Source organism: Balaenoptera ricei, chromosome 2 (assembly GCF_028023285.1).
Source record: "Balaenoptera ricei isolate mBalRic1 chromosome 2, mBalRic1.hap2, whole genome shotgun sequence".
NCBI classification, from domain to species: Eukaryota; Metazoa; Chordata; class Mammalia; order Artiodactyla; family Balaenopteridae; genus Balaenoptera; species Balaenoptera ricei.
Genome location: NC_082640.1, coordinates 158,931,027 through 158,946,238, shown reverse-complemented (window position 1 = coordinate 158,946,238; position 15,212 = coordinate 158,931,027). Strand labels below are relative to the sequence as shown.

The following is a 15,212-nucleotide window of genomic DNA, read 5'->3' as shown; positions in this document are numbered from 1 at the left end:
AGGCTTTAAAAGTTCCCGTTAGCTGTTTGCTAGGGGTAAGTGCTGGGTGAGAGGCTTTTATCCTGGGACTTCTTTTCTTTGCCACCTTGACAAGTCAATCAAGGGGCACTGGGAAGCACTTGTTCTTCTTGCAGGTGTTTCTAGCTATTTTGCAGTTTCCATATTTCATTGTCTTTTTTTTTTTTTTTCCTTTTTTTGGGAAGGTAACGAATGAAGAGGACTTTATTAGGAAATTGGACTGCAAACCTGATCAGCATCTGAAAGTGGTTTCCATTTTTGGAAATACTGGGGATGGGAAGTCTCATACCCTCAACCACACTTTCTTTTATGGCCGGGAAGTCTTCAAAACCTCCCCTGCCCAGGAGTCCTGCACTGTGGGAGTGTGGGCAGCATATGACCCAGTCCACAAAGTAGCAGTGATAGACACAGAAGGGCTCTTGGGGGCTACAGTGAATCTAAGCCAGAGAACACGGCTGCTGCTTAAGGTCCTGGCCATCTCAGACCTCGTCATCTATCGAACTCACGCAGACCGACTGCACAATGACCTCTTCAAGTTCCTTGGAGACGCCTCAGAAGCTTATCTGAAGCACTTCACCAAGGAGCTCAAGGCTACCACTGCCCGCTGTGGCCTGGATGTCCCCCTGTCCACCCTGGGCCCTGCTGTTATCATTTTCCACGAGACTGTGCATACTCAGCTGCTAGGCTCTGGTGAGTAGATGCGGTACTATGTCACACATTGACCTTCCTGGGTACACTGGGCTGCAGTAGCAACTTGGTGGTGGTAGATTGCCCAGAAAAATTTCTGCTTGGGCAAGACATAAGGAAGTGTCTCAAGAAGGATGGAGTGATTAACCATGTCAGAATCTGCTCATGATCAGGATGTGGATTGAGAATTGCCTGTTGCCTTTGGTGATTTAGAGGTCCTTGGGAATCTGGATAAGACTGTTTCCCAGGGATGGTGGGCATGAAAGCCTAATCAGAGTGGGATCAAGAGAACAGAAGGAGAAAACTTAAGGTAGTATATTCACCTCTTTCAAAGAGTTCTTTCTATAAAGGGAAGCAGACAAATGAAGTGATAGCTGGCGGCTGATTTGGGACTTCAAGGAGTTTTCCCTTTTTAAAAATTTAAGATGTGAGGTATTGCAGATACCTGTGTACTGATGGGAATGATTCACTAGAAAAGAAGAAGTGCAGATGTAAGAGAGAGAGCAGGAGTGATGTACAGGTGGAGGGTTGACCTTAGGGGCATGGACAGTTCATCCATAACAGCAGGAGAGAAGGTAGATTATATGGACATGGTTACCGGTAAGTAGGTAGATGTGGTGGATGTGTGTGTGGAAGTTGTCTTATTGTTTCTATTTTCTTAAAGAAATGGGAAGCAAGAGCATCACCTGAGTGGGAGGATGAGGGAGCAGGTGCAGTGACAGTGATTGGATGCAGGTGGGGACGGTAGTGTGGGCCCCTAAAACAGTTACATTATTTATGTTCATTCAGTCAACGAAGTCTATTAAGTGCACAATGTCATGTGCTGAGCACTGGGGCCCCAAGCTGAAAAACAAAAAACAGTTCCCACCCTCGAATAGCTGATAGTCTAGTTGGAGAGACCACACGTGTTCTGTTCTGCAGTGGATGTAGGTCCTGGAGCTGTGAGAGTGCAGAAGAGGGACCCTTTACACCTCCTTATGGAATCTAGGAAAGAGGAGGTGACATTTGAACTCTAGAGACTCGGCTAGATAGAGGAGGGGAGTAAGGATGCTCCAGAAAGAGCAAACCCCTAGTGTTTTGAAGAGCTCGTTTTGTCCAGGGAACTATAGGTACTTGTACAGTGAGTTTCTGGATTCCATTCTCACCCCCTTCAATGCGTCCTCCACAAAGCATGGGGAGTGATGCTTTTTAAAAGCTTAATTTATAATTTAGATCATGTCATACTCTTGCTTCCAACCTGCCAATAGCTTTCCACTAAATCGAAATAAAATCCAGGACTTCCCTGGTGGCACAGTGGTTAAGAATCTGCCTGCCAGTGTAGGCGACACGGGTTTGAGCCCTGGCCCAGGAAGATCCCACATGCTGCAGAGCAACTAAGCCCATGCACCACAACTACTGAGCCTGTGCTCTAGAGCCCATGAGCCACAACTACTGAGCCCACGTGCCACAACTACTGGAGCCCACGCTCCGCAACAAGAGAAGCCACCGCAATGAGAAGCCTGCGCACCACAACAAAGAGTAGCCCCCACTCACTGCAACTAGAGAAAGCCTGTGCACAGCAACGAAGACCCAATGCAGACAAAAATAAATAAATAAATAATTAAGAATCCAGGACTTCCCTGGTGGCACAGTGGTTAAGAATCCGCCTGCCAATGCAGGGCACATGGGTTCAAGCCCTGGTCCGGGAAGATCCCACATGCCGCGGAGCAACTAAGCCCGTGCGCAGCTACTGAGCCTGAGCTCTAGAGCCTGCGAACCACAGCTACTGAGCCCGCATGCCACAACTACTGAATCCTGCGTGCCTAGAGCCTGTGCTCCACAACAAAAGAAGCCACTGCAATGAGAAGCCTGCGCACCGCAACGAAGAGTAGCCCCCGCTCGCTGCAACTAGAGAAAGCCCGTGCGCAGCAATGAAGACCCAAAGCAGCCAAAAAAAAAAAAAAAATCCAAACTCCTAATTACGGTGTCCTCACTCTACCTCCTGCCTCTGTTTCTGAACTCTTTATCTAGTTACCCCCTTTCACTCCCTCCACTAGCTATACCAGCCCTCTTCTCTGTTCCCATCTTTGCATATGCTACTCTGCCTGCCTGGAACAGTCTTTCCCCAGTCAGCCATCCTCTTTCAGATTCAGCTCAACTCTCACCCCATTGGAGCCTTTCCCAAGTGTCTCCTTTAAAGTGGTCCTTCCTGCACCCTGGTGGTCACAGTCTTACTGCATCACCTTTTTCATGTGCATCAGGGCACCCGTCAATGTCTGAAATCATCCTGTTTGCTTACTTGTTTTTGGCCTTTTCCCCTTGGAATGGAAACTCTATGAAGGCAGGAACCTTGCCTGTCTTATTCACTGCTGCCTTTGAAGAGCTTGGATGAGTGCTTGACACACAGTAGGCTCTCATCAGATGTTTGCTGATTGAAGGGGCTCAGTGTGTCTGAAGCATAGATGGTGTGGGAGGGAGTAGTGGATATACTCCGGTATCAGATCATGCGTGGATAGCCTTGATTTAGGTCACAAGTATGGCAAGAGCCCCTGAAGGATTTTAAGCAGGGAGTTACGTGATCAGATCTGTATTTTCAAAAGATCCCCTGCGGCCTTTTGCAGGATGAACTAGAGAGGCATGCCTGGAGGCAGGGAGATGGCCAGAAGGTTACCACCCTACTAGGTGAGGAGTGACGGGGCCTGAGCCAGGGCAGGGGCAGTAGGCGGGAAGTGGACAGACGGGGACTGTATTAAGGAGTTAGAATCTGAAGGGCCTGGGTCTAGTGGGAAGATGAGAAATCTAAATATTCCAGAATGGAAGAAGAGCCTGATTAGCATGCAACTCTGAGATGAGGAGAGGGGGTTGGAAATGCTGACTTTAGGATGCCTCCTGTGATGATCAGCATTTTTATGCCACTTTGGATCTTTACAACTTTGGTGAGGGGAAAGTCTAACTTCCAGTTCAGGATTTTGAAATAACTAGCCTTTCAAAAGTAACTTTTTTTTTTGCTGTGTGCCATGCACTATGCTAGGTGTTTGTTTATTTATTTGTTTTTTTAAAAATAAATGCTGAGGGCTTCCCTGGTGGCGCAGTGGTTAAGAATCCACCTGCCAATGCAGGGGACATGGGCTCGAGCCCTGGTCCGGGAAGATCCTACATGTCGCGGAGCAACTAAGCCCATGCGCCACAACTACTGAGCCTGCGCTCTAGAGCCCATGCTCCCAACAAGAGAAGCCACCGCAATGAGAAGCCCGCACGCTGCAACGAAGAGTAGCCCTCGCTCGCTGCAACTAGAGAAAGCCCACGCGCAGCAACAGAGACCCAACGCAGCCAAAAAAAAAAAAAAAATGCTGAATAACAAAAATAACATTAAAAAATATTTTTTAGAATTTATTTTTTAAATTTATTTTTATTTTTTGCCTGCGACATGCGGCATTGTGGGATCTTAGTTCCCTGACCAGGGGTCGAACCTGCACCCCCTGCAGTGGAAGCGTGGAGTCTTAACCACTCGACTGCCAGGGAAGTCCCAACACTTTCTAAAAATAAATGCTAACTTAAGATATCTTTGTTATTCAGCTCAGTCAACAGAAGCCATATTTTACAGATGAAGAAACTGAACTCAGCTTAGGTTATGTAACCAAGGAGGTTCCAACTAGCAGGTTGCAAAATTGGGATTCAAAACAAGGTCTCTTAACTCCTAAATCCAGAGTTGTTTCTGGAATACCATCACTGTTTCCTGAAGCCTTGAGGTGGAACCAAGACAGCCAGAGTTTATGCAGGGTAGGAGAGGTGCCAGAATTGTGGGCAAATTGATAATTACATATTTCTCTGTCTTGTAGACTTTTGGATTTTGTTAGATCCTGGTCTTTTTCTGGACAGAGAATTCCTAGGTGGGAGTTAGTAGGCAAATGAATTATCTCTGTTTTACAAATGAGCAGACCAAGCTCCCATAATCATTTGGGAGTGATTACTTGTTCAGGGACAAGCTGTGAGCTGATGTTGGGAGAAAGTGAAGGTGGTCAGGCTTCTGGGCGCCTTTGGGAGAAGTCACTTGCTGATGGGCTGCTCCTTCCTTCAAGAGTGACTCACAGGAAAAGTTCAGGAGGAGATGGGGTTAGGGATTGACTGCAGAATTTTGGCTGCTTCTCTTTGATGACTGTACCTTTAAATATGAGCTAAAGCCACATTTCCAGTGTTAATTGGAGTGATTTTGTTGTTAAAGTATTAAAGGAAATTAAAACAAAAAGTCCTTCCAAGTTTTACCTCCAAAATATTTATTGCATCTGTTTATACTGCTACTCCCCAAATTTCTGGATAAATGTTGGTGAAACTATGGGGAGGCTGATACCGTCACACGATGGCAGTTTGTCCACAGCTTCACCAGCATAAGACCAGCACTTTAAAAGTAGCTATTTATTTTAAATGTTCGTTCGTAAGTGACTGGTGGAATACGTCCATAGAATGGAAGACTGTGTAGCTGCTAAAGAAGAATAAGGAATGTCTCAGAGTATAACATGACAAGGACACATATTTACAGTATGTTATTAAGTGATGAAAGCAAGTTGCATAAATGTGTTGGTAACTGAGTAGGAAAAGAAAGCCTGAAAGGGTAAACATTGGCCTGTAGTTACCTTTGACAAGGAGGAGGAGGGAGCAGAGGATGTACATTTCTTTCCTTTTATGCTTTGACATGTTTGGATTTTTTTTTTAAAATTATTTATTTATTATTTCTTTTGGCTGCGTTGGATCTTCGTTGCTGCACGCGAGCTTTCTCTAGTTGTGGCGAGCGGGGGCTACTCTTCGTTGTGTGTGGGCTTCTCATTGCGGTGGCTTGTCTGTTGCGGAGCATGGGCTCTAGGCGCCTGGGTTTCAGTAGTTGTGGCACGCAGGCTCCGTAGTTGTGGCTCACGGACTCTAGAGCTCAGGCTCAGTAGTTGTGGTGCACAGGCTTAGTTGCTCCGTGGCATGTGGGATCTTCCCAGACCAGGGATAGGACCCGTGTCGACTGCATTGACAGGCGGATTCTTAACCACTGAGCCACCAGGGAAGTCCATGTTTGGATTTTTTACAGTGAGCACATTTTTTTTAAAAAGGCACTTCCTTGAAGTGTAACATACATACCAAAAAGTGCACATTATATCAAAAGTGTATATGTGATGCATTTTCACAAGCTGAGCATACATGTGAATTCAGTACTAGATCATGACACACCAGCACCCACATCCCAGCTTGTGCTCCCTTCTAGGCAAAGGTAACCTGAATTCCAACAGCATAGATCAGTTCTGCCTGTTTATGTACTTTATATTTACGGAGTCAGACTATATATCCCTTTAATAATGAAAGACAGGCGACTTTTTTTTTTTCTTGTAAAGAGAGGCCACTGTTCACGTACCTGTTTCTGCTTGTCCAGATCACCCCTCCGAGGTGCCCGAGAAGCTCATCCAGGACCGGTTCCGGAAGCTGGGCCGCTTCCCTGAAGCCTTCAGTTCTATTCATTACAAGGGAACGAGGACATACAATCCTCCCACAGACTTTTCTGGTCTTCGGCGTGCTTTGGAGCAACAACTAGAGAATAACACCACCCGTTCCCCCCGGCACCCGGGGGTCATCTTCAAAGCCCTGAAGGTCAGTTGGCTTCTGCCCTGAGTGCTTCTCATTGGGGTACCGGTGGGTGGTAAGAACACTCAATTCTCCAGCTTTTGTCGGTGCTGGTGATTAGAAATCTGGGCTTGAAAGAGAGGATATATGAAAGGAAGGGCATGAGTGGAGTTTGCACCTGTTGAATGGCCTCATCTTGCCAGGAACACGAGTACGGAGGAATCTTGGATGATAGTTAAAAGGTGACAGGTCCTCATCTTGGAGAAAAACCTTATTTTACCATTCTTTGTAATGAATTCATCAAATCAATTCCTGCCAGTTCTGCTTCCTTTTTTGCAGTTTGCTTTGTGTATACCTCTGTGTCACCACGCCTGCAGACTGAGTACAGAGGAGCAGGGAGGGAGCAGGGCCTTTGGGGCAGTGCTGGGAGTGTGCGATTTGGAGAAGGGACAGGCAAGTGTGGACATGAAGACTTGAGCTAGGGGTTTGAGGGTGCCCTGAGGGTTAGGGCATAGAGCCTGAGACTGGAAGGGATAGGAGGAGCGCTTTTGCGTAAAGCTAGGCCAACCCTGGTTTACCCAGGAACAAACTTTGGGCATATGCTGATTTGCTTAATCCATTGAGTTTAAAAAGTTTTCAGTGGGACATAATGTAAACAATTTATGAATCTGGGTAAATTGTATATGGGAGTTCCTTGTACTATTCTTGCAACTTTTCTACGAGTTTGAAATTATATCAAAATGAAAAGTTAAAAAGAAAAAGGGGGGGTGGTGGATGAAAAGTTACCCCTCAAAAAAGGTTCATGGTTTTTGAATAGTGCTTGGTAAAGGCTGGATGTTTGTATCCTCCCAAAATTCATATGTTGAAATCCTAATGCCCAGTGTGATGATATTTGGAGAGCTTTTGGGAGGTGATTGGGTCATCAAGATGGAGCCCTCAGGAGTGACATTAGTGCTCTTGTAAAAGAAGTCCCAGAGTGGGATAGGGAGGGAGATGTGAGAGGGAGGGGATATAGGGATATATGTATACGTATGGCTGATTAACTCTGTTATACAGCAGAAACTAACACAAAATTGTAAAGCAACTATACTCCAACAAAGATGTTAAAAAAAAAATAAAAAGAAGAAGCCCCAGAGAGCTCCCTAGCCCCTTCCACCAAGAGAGGACACAGTGAGAAGGCACCATCTGTGAACCAGAAAGCATGCCCTCACTGGAAGGCCACCATGCTGGCACCCTGATCTTGGACTTCCAGCCTGCAGAACTGTGGGGAATAAATTTCTGTTGTTAATAAGCTACCCAGTCTGTGGTATTTCGTTATAGCAGCCTGAATGGACGGACTATAAAAGCTTGGGCTTTGGAGTCAGACAGACTTGTGTTGGAATCCCAGTTCTGCCATTTACCTGCTGCTTGGTCTTAGGAAATTAGTTTGTCTTTCGTTTATTCATTCATTCAACAAATAAATGAGTGAATCTTTGTGCCAGGTAGAGTTTCAGGTGCTGGGAATACAGTGGAGAATAAGATAGACAACAATCCTTGCCCTTATAGTACTTATTCAGACCTTTTTCCTTGTCTGTAAAAAAGGGGCAATAGTAGGATGTTCCTAATGAAGTTGAGGAGGGGATTAAATGAGAACACATACTTTAAGAAGCCAAGTACTTGGTATATAGTAAATGTTCCATAAGTGTTAACTAATGTGAATAATGTTAAGGGAAAAAAACTATGAAAAATATTATATTTGAATAATTCATGAATACATATTTCTAATTAGAATTTGAGGTTAAAGTATACTTAGATTTATTGGCTAGTGTCCATGTAATGGCTCAAAGGTAGTCAAGTGGAAGATTACACCCAAGTATTGCAAGCATCCTTAAAAGAGGCCGAATCCATGCTATGTTATACAAAGGACTGTAAAATCTGATCAGTATGAATATTGACGACTAGGCCAATGGCTGGATTATAGAGTTCCTTAGGTTTTCTCAAAGCTAACCCAGCTTAAAGTTTAAATAAGACCTTCAGGGACACTGAGTGCTCTAAGCAGTAGTTAGTGGTCAGGGATTCTACCCTCAGGTGTCTTGGATGTCCTGCTCCAGGCCAGTTTGTTAGGTACTTTAAAAAAAAAAAAAAAAAAAAAAGTAAATTTATTTATTCATTCATTTATTTATTTATTTATGGCTACCTTGGGTCTTCATTGCTGCGCACAGGCTTTCTCTAGTTGTGGCGAGCAGGGGCTACTCTTTGTTGCGGTGTGCGGGCTTCTCATTGCGGTGGCTTCTCTTGTTGCGGAGCACGGGCTCTAGGCGCACGGGCTTCAGTAGTTGTGGCGGGTGGGCTTAGTAGTTGTGGCTCACGGGCTTAGTTGCTCTGCGGCATGTGGGATCTTCCCAGACCAGGGCTCGAACCCGTGTCCCCTGCATTGGCAGGCAGATTCTTAACCACTGCGCCATCAGGGAAGCCCTCTGCCCTTATTTTAGTAGTAGTTTCCCTTTTTCCTTATTATGTTTTCCAAGTATTTAAAGGTATTGCCCACATTCTGCCTATTTCCTTAGGATAAATTACAACTCCCAATACTACTGCTGGCCAACCTTTCTGGAGTGTTTACTAATGCCATGTACTGTGCTCTGCGCCACACGTGTATTCATTCTGTTAATCCTCATACCAACTCTGAGGTGGAGAAATGGAGGCACAGAGGCGTTCATTGATTGGCCTGAGATGACTCCTCTAATAAGTGGTGGAGAGTTTGAACCAGGTAGTCTGACTCCCAAGTCTATATAACCCTGTGTTGTATTCCTTCTCAGTAGTTACTCAACTTTTAAGAAGGTCAGAAGGTGTGGTCATCTTTAAAGGTTCCTGATGCATATTGCCAGTTGCCTTTAGAAAGGACATTCTTATAAGTTGTATTTGTGTGTTTGGTTAATTTAAAAAGTTATTTTTTAAATTAGAAAGCAATGTGTGTTTGTGATAAACAACTCAAATAGTACAGAAACATGTAAGGTATGACTTAAGTCCCTTTCTCTCCTCTCCCCTCTCAGTGTATGATAACCGTTGTTAATACTTTCTTGTTTATGCCTCTAGAAATTTTTGGTGCTACATAAGTGCATACAGAAGTATATGTATATAATGTATATGTATATTTTCTCCCTAAATATATCGGATCCTAGAGAAGTTAAATCTTTTTTCCTTCTCCGTATTCTCTTTTCATGTTCGTTATTGAAAAGGAAATGTGATTAATGAGAAAGATTGAGGAGTTTGTAGAATGTGTGTGAGTGTGTGTGTGTGTATGTGAGTGAGCGTGAGTGAGAGAGAGATGTACAGTCTCTTTCTGCTCTGGCTGCTTGCCCCTCTGTTTCCCGATTCATCCTGCCGACCTGATCACTCTTCCTACCATTTAGCCATGTTGTGGTCCAGGCCCCAGTCCCTTTTTTTCCAGCTGGGTTATTTCCCCCACTTCTTGACCACTCACTCCTTTGCTCTGTTTCCACAGTAGCAACAGTCCAGATACCTACCAGCAGGGCATATTCTCACTGATCAAGTAAGTCTATTTAAAGAAAAGAGATGCTTAGGTCCCTATTGAATAAGGGAATTGAATATTGAATTAACTATTGTCTGTATTTACAGTTCTGAATAATGGAGAGAACCATTTTAAAGTTGAATTCGATAGGTTTTATGTAATACCTCCTTTAGCCTCCGATCTCTAAATGTAGAAACTCTGACTTTCTAATTCTGTCACATCAGGAAGCACCTATTAAGTATTTATAAAGTTATTATATTTTTTGGGGGGTGGGTGGCATCATGGATTACATAAGAGTCTCCATTTCAAATCAGAAAATTCACTGCTAGCCTTTGGTGACTGGGGCTAAACTTACAGGTTCAGTAGTAAGAGCCCTGCTGTTGCCAAGGCAACTAAAGTTCAAGATCATCTGCCCTCCAGGCAACCTTTTTTTTTTTTTTTTTTTGAATAAATTTATTTATTTTATTTATTTATTTTTGGCTGCACTGGGTCTTTGTTGCTGCGTGCAGGCTTTTTCTAGTTGCGGTGAGCGGGGGCTACTCTTCGTTGCGGTGCATGGGCTTCTCATTGCGGTGGCTTCTCTTGTTGCAGAGCACGGGCTCTAGGCGCGCGGGCTTCAGTAGTTGTGGCACATGGGCTCAGCAGTTGTGGCTCGCGGGCCCTAGAGCGCAGGCTCAGTAGTTGTGGCGCACGGGCTTAGCTGCTCCGCGGCATGTGGGATCTTCCCGGACCAGGGCTCGAACCCATGTCCCCTGCATTGGCAGGCAGATTCTTAACCACTGTGCCACCAGGGAAGCCCTCCAGGCAACCTTTTCCAGATTGGCCTCAAGTGCTTTCTCAGGAAAGGTCCTTCCCTGCTTCTTATGGCTTTGGGACCTCAAGAGGGGGAGAGCCCAAGAAACCCTGGAATGATGTGAGGTTTGGAATTTTTGAAGGACGAAGTATATGGATTAGGTGGTCGTGTCCACGCTGGAAAGGAACAATCAGGTTATAGAGGAAGGAAAACAGTGTCTCCTTACCCTTGTATCTAAAACACATGAACATCCGATTTTCTTTTTAACAGTTACTGTTTTATTCACATACTCATGATTCAGTAAGTCCTCCTGATGCTTGTAAGGTCTCATTCATTACTGACTGCCAGCTCTTCAGTGACTTGTGAGGGAAATGAGATGCTTGTGTTACCCAGCATTTGAGAGGATGGGTGACCAGCATCTGAAGTGATGAGGCTGGTTGGTCTAGGAGTTCTTCTCTTTCTGATGTCACAAGAAGTTACTGTTGCCTTGGCCAACATAATGTCTAGGGCAGGTGATGATGGTGGTTCTGTGGGGATTTGTCCCATGGGAATCAGGCTGTAGCTCGTTTCATGCTAAGCCTTGAGACACTTAGAAATGCCCCCATTTTTCTGAAGAACTTTCAGAGAAGTGGACCAGGCCACTTGAATTTGGAACAGAAAAAACCTTGTGCTTATCACTATTATTGGGCTGCAATTTTATATTTACTGGGGAGTGGCATGCCTTCTGAATTCAACCCAGCTGTTGGATTCATGCTAAATTTGATATTGTTTTTCCTAAGGAAAACTAGTACTTAGGTTATCCTTTCAGTTACCTGGGGCTAAAAATGCTCTTCTTTGGTTTTCCTTATACCTCTTTAGTAACTTCTGCATTCCTTAGTTAGCTCTGCGTTTTTTCTTTCTTATTTTAACACTGCTTTAGGTACATAAGCATCTTTTTGCAGCTAAATATTCACCGACAAATGCAAACAGCCATGAAGACCAATGAACCATCATGGAAGGGAGAGAAGTTCTTATATCCCCTGTGTTACCTGAATTAGTGAGCATATCCAAGGGAGGGAATAAGAGAATTCTCAGCATAAAAAATAAAAATGATATTAATAATGGCAGCTAACATTTTCTGAGCTCTCAGTCTGTGCCAAGTGCTCTACATGAGTAACTTCATTTGATCTTCACAGTGTAATCCATGGAGACCCCTACTGAGGAAGGTACTACTAGCACCCCCATTTTATAGATAAGGAAATAAAGGCACAGAGAGTGCAGAGCTGCCAACTGCAAGCTGAAATAACTTTGGTGGGGGTCTCATGTTTTATTTATGCAAATTTTCCATTTAGTTTCGTACTATATCCATTTTTTTTTTTTTTAAATAAATTTATTTATTTATTTATTTATTTATTTATTTATGGCTGTGTTGGGTCTTTGTTTCTGTGCGAGGGCTTTCTCTAGTTGCGGCAAGCAGGGGCCACTCTTCATCGCGGTGCGCGGGCCTCTCACTATCGCGGCCTCTCCTGTTGCGGAGCACAGGCTCCAGATGCGCAGGCTCAGTAATTGTGGCTCACGGGCCCAGTTGCTCCGCGGCATGTGGGGTCCTCGCAGACCAGGGCTCGAACCCGTGTCCCCTGCATTGGCAGGCAGATTCTCAACCACTGCACCACCAGGGAAGCCCTATCCATGTTTTTTTAAATCTAAAAATAACTTCCTCCCCCAATCTTTCAGTAAATTGATGCACTGGGAAGATAATGCTCTATTTTTCCACCAGCTAGCCCCAGAGAGTTATGCACACAGCTGTTTGAGAAATACAGCCCTAAGAGTTATCAGTGATTTGGCCAGTCAACGAGTAGTTAGCCATAAATTAGAGGGGGCCCGTGGGCCTGGGATGAAGCCTAGCGCAGAGGCAGGGCCAAGGTGAGGAGGAGAGGGCAGGGGTTGGTGTGCATATGGGGGTTGGTGCTGGGGCACTTCATTCCAGAGGTCCTAGTTGAGTACTTGTTAGGACATTTGCTAGTGAGAGGAGGATACAAAGGTAGGAAATGTCTTTCACGGGGTTAGCAATCTAGTCTGGGAGGTAAAATACATATAACAGGCTCAACAGGCTTCTGCCTGATCACCTCATCACTCACTACCTGGTTCAGATGTTGAGGACGTCAGGTGCTCAGAGAAGGCAAAGCGTGGTCTTTCTAGAGTGGTTGGGAAGGCTTCATGGAAAAGGAGAGACCAAAAAGATCCCCGAAGGATGGGTCACATTCTGAAGTAAGAGGAGGACCGTGTAGGCTAGTAAGTGATTCTACTTGCCTTGCTTCTTGTTTATTCTCTTTAATATTCATAGGTATATGCCTTTATAGTCTCTCTCAAAATCTTAGTTGTTTTCCCTAAGTTACTCTTTACAGAATTACCCCCAAGAGAACAGGACATATATGTATTATTGTTAGACTGGTTTATTTTGGTCTGAGTCAAGGATTGCCACTTGGTCGGCCATCCCTGGCAGATGGTGTCTTATGAGCCTGTGCATTATCCTTGCAGGAGCTGAATTTTAATGCACGTGGGTGAGGCCCTCACCCTTAGTTTGACACATTCTTTGCCGCTACTCTTGTCTGAACACCTGACCTGACTCAACATTGAGAGCATGTGCTTTTATAAACACTTGGTTTACAACTCAGGGTATTAGGTTTCATTGAAAAAAGGGAGAGGAACTTTAATAAATAAGTTCTCCTTAAGTGAAATTCCATTTAGAGCTTGAGAACCTGAGTTTAAAACCTAATCTGTCCCTTTTCCAAGTCTCAAAATTTCTTTTGCCTTTTTACTAAAGGAAGTAACTTTTTGTTTTAAGCTACTGTTCCTTCTCTTCCCCTGAATAGTGCCTGGCGGCCTCAGAATGAGAGATTGAGAGAAGCTTGGAATTGCGAGCATTTAATAATTTTTAAAGCCTGGAAAGCCCATTTCTGTTTAATTTATATAACTTTTTCCACTGCATACAAGTAAGGGCCTGGAAGGAAAAAACCAGCCTGAAGAATACTTTCAATATAAAGTAGTGAGTGAAAACAGGTTTAGAAATGGAAGCTGCTTTTTTTTTTTTTTTCCGTGGACGCTGCCTTTAAACATAAAATTTTCAGTTTGTTTCTGCAAATACTTTTATCTTTCTTCTTAGCATTTATTTTGGCCACTTGCTGTCTTTTAGGTTACTGTAGTTGATAAAAGACTGCCAGAACCTATAATAATTCCTCCTTGCTTTTTGGCTGATAATCCTTTATTCTACATATAGTTCTGTGGTTTCATAAACTCCAGTGAGCGCCTTTGGTTAGAACTGGTGGAGATGCCCAGGAAACTCCCAGCTCACTTCTCAGCTCTGCCTGCCTCTGACTGAAAGACAAGCCACCTTCTTGAGTGTTGGTTTCTTGGTCCCAGCTTCACAAAGATGAAGTGGGCATTAGTCAATATCTGGTGGTTTTGAATGAAAGAAGGAGAGTATGTGAGGTGCTTATAACTTCCATGGTTAATTAGGAGAGAACAGTAACTTTGTTTGCTTACTTCTGACCTCGTGGGAAATGGGCTGGTTCTTTCTGAGGTTTCCTGTGGTGAGGATTGGTGCAAGTTGGGCCACGAAGATCTAGGGTAAAGAGCAGAAGTCATTGGCTTCCCTCTTCTAGCTGTGGAGCCCATAAGAAATAAGCCAGCAGTGAGGGCATATTAGAAAGGCAAGCAGTGGGACTTCCCTGGTGGTCCAGTGGTTAAGACTTTGTGCTTCCACTGCAGAGGGCATGGGTTTGATCCCTGGTCGGGGAAGTTCCACATGCCGGGCGGTGCAGGAAAAAAAAAAAAAAAAAAAGAAGAAGAAAAGGAAAACAATAACTAAAAAAGTTCATTTCAAAAAAAACAAAAGGCAAGCAGTGCAAGGGCCAGAGCTCTGGGCTGTCCGCTGTGTCCCTTCATGTATCACCTTCCCTCCACGCAGGCCCTGAGCGACCGCTTCAGTGGTGAGATCCCCGATGACCAGATGGCACACAGCTCCTTTTTTCCAGATGAGTACTTCACCTGCTCCGTCCTATGCCTCAGCTGCGGGTAAGTCCCCATCTTGGGCAAAGAGACTCAGAATGGTGCTTCGCAGACTTCACTGTGCGTGCAGATCATGTGGGGTCTGGTTAAATTAGATTGTGATTTAAGGATGGGGTGGGGGCTGAGATGGGGTACTTCCAGCAAGTTTCCAGGTGATCCTGATGGTCTGGGGACCACACTTTGAGGTTGCAAGGGATCCCGGGACACATGGTTATGAAGAATCCCCTGAAGATTCCAACCTGGTTTAGATGTGAAATTGACTGGTTTGGGTAATTTTTACCACAGAAAACTTTAGGTTGCCTGTTTTTCTGTGTTTCTCTTACCAGAGCTTTCAATGGTAGTCATTCCATCCATTCAGCTAATATTTGGTAGCCCAGTGTGTGCAAAGCACTAGGGTAGGTATCATTTCTAGTTGACTGCTTTCACAATGAGGGCAGATGCTTAGAGCACATTAGAATTATCCAGGGAGCTTTCAGAATTATTGAGGCCTGGGCCGCACCTCCAGGGATTCTCATTTAACAGATCTGGAGTGGGGCCTCAGCACTGGTGCATTTAAAAGGCTCCTCAGATGATTCTGAGACG

The 15,212-nt window shown here is 44.5% G+C and overlaps 1 protein-coding gene across 2 annotated transcripts in view; it reads left to right on the top strand.

The window, feature by feature from the left end:
- Window positions 1-15,212, top strand: part of ZFYVE1 (zinc finger FYVE-type containing 1) — a 48,358-nt gene that overhangs the window by 22,841 nt on the left and 10,305 nt on the right. For both annotated transcript variants that reach the window (XM_059914564.1, XM_059914565.1), the window contains exons 3-5: window positions 204-708; window positions 6,095-6,309; window positions 14,530-14,636. In XM_059914564.1, the coding sequence (XP_059770547.1) occupies window positions 204-708; window positions 6,095-6,309; window positions 14,530-14,636 (827 nt within the window). The remainder of the gene's footprint in view (window positions 1-203; window positions 709-6,094; window positions 6,310-14,529; window positions 14,637-15,212) is intronic.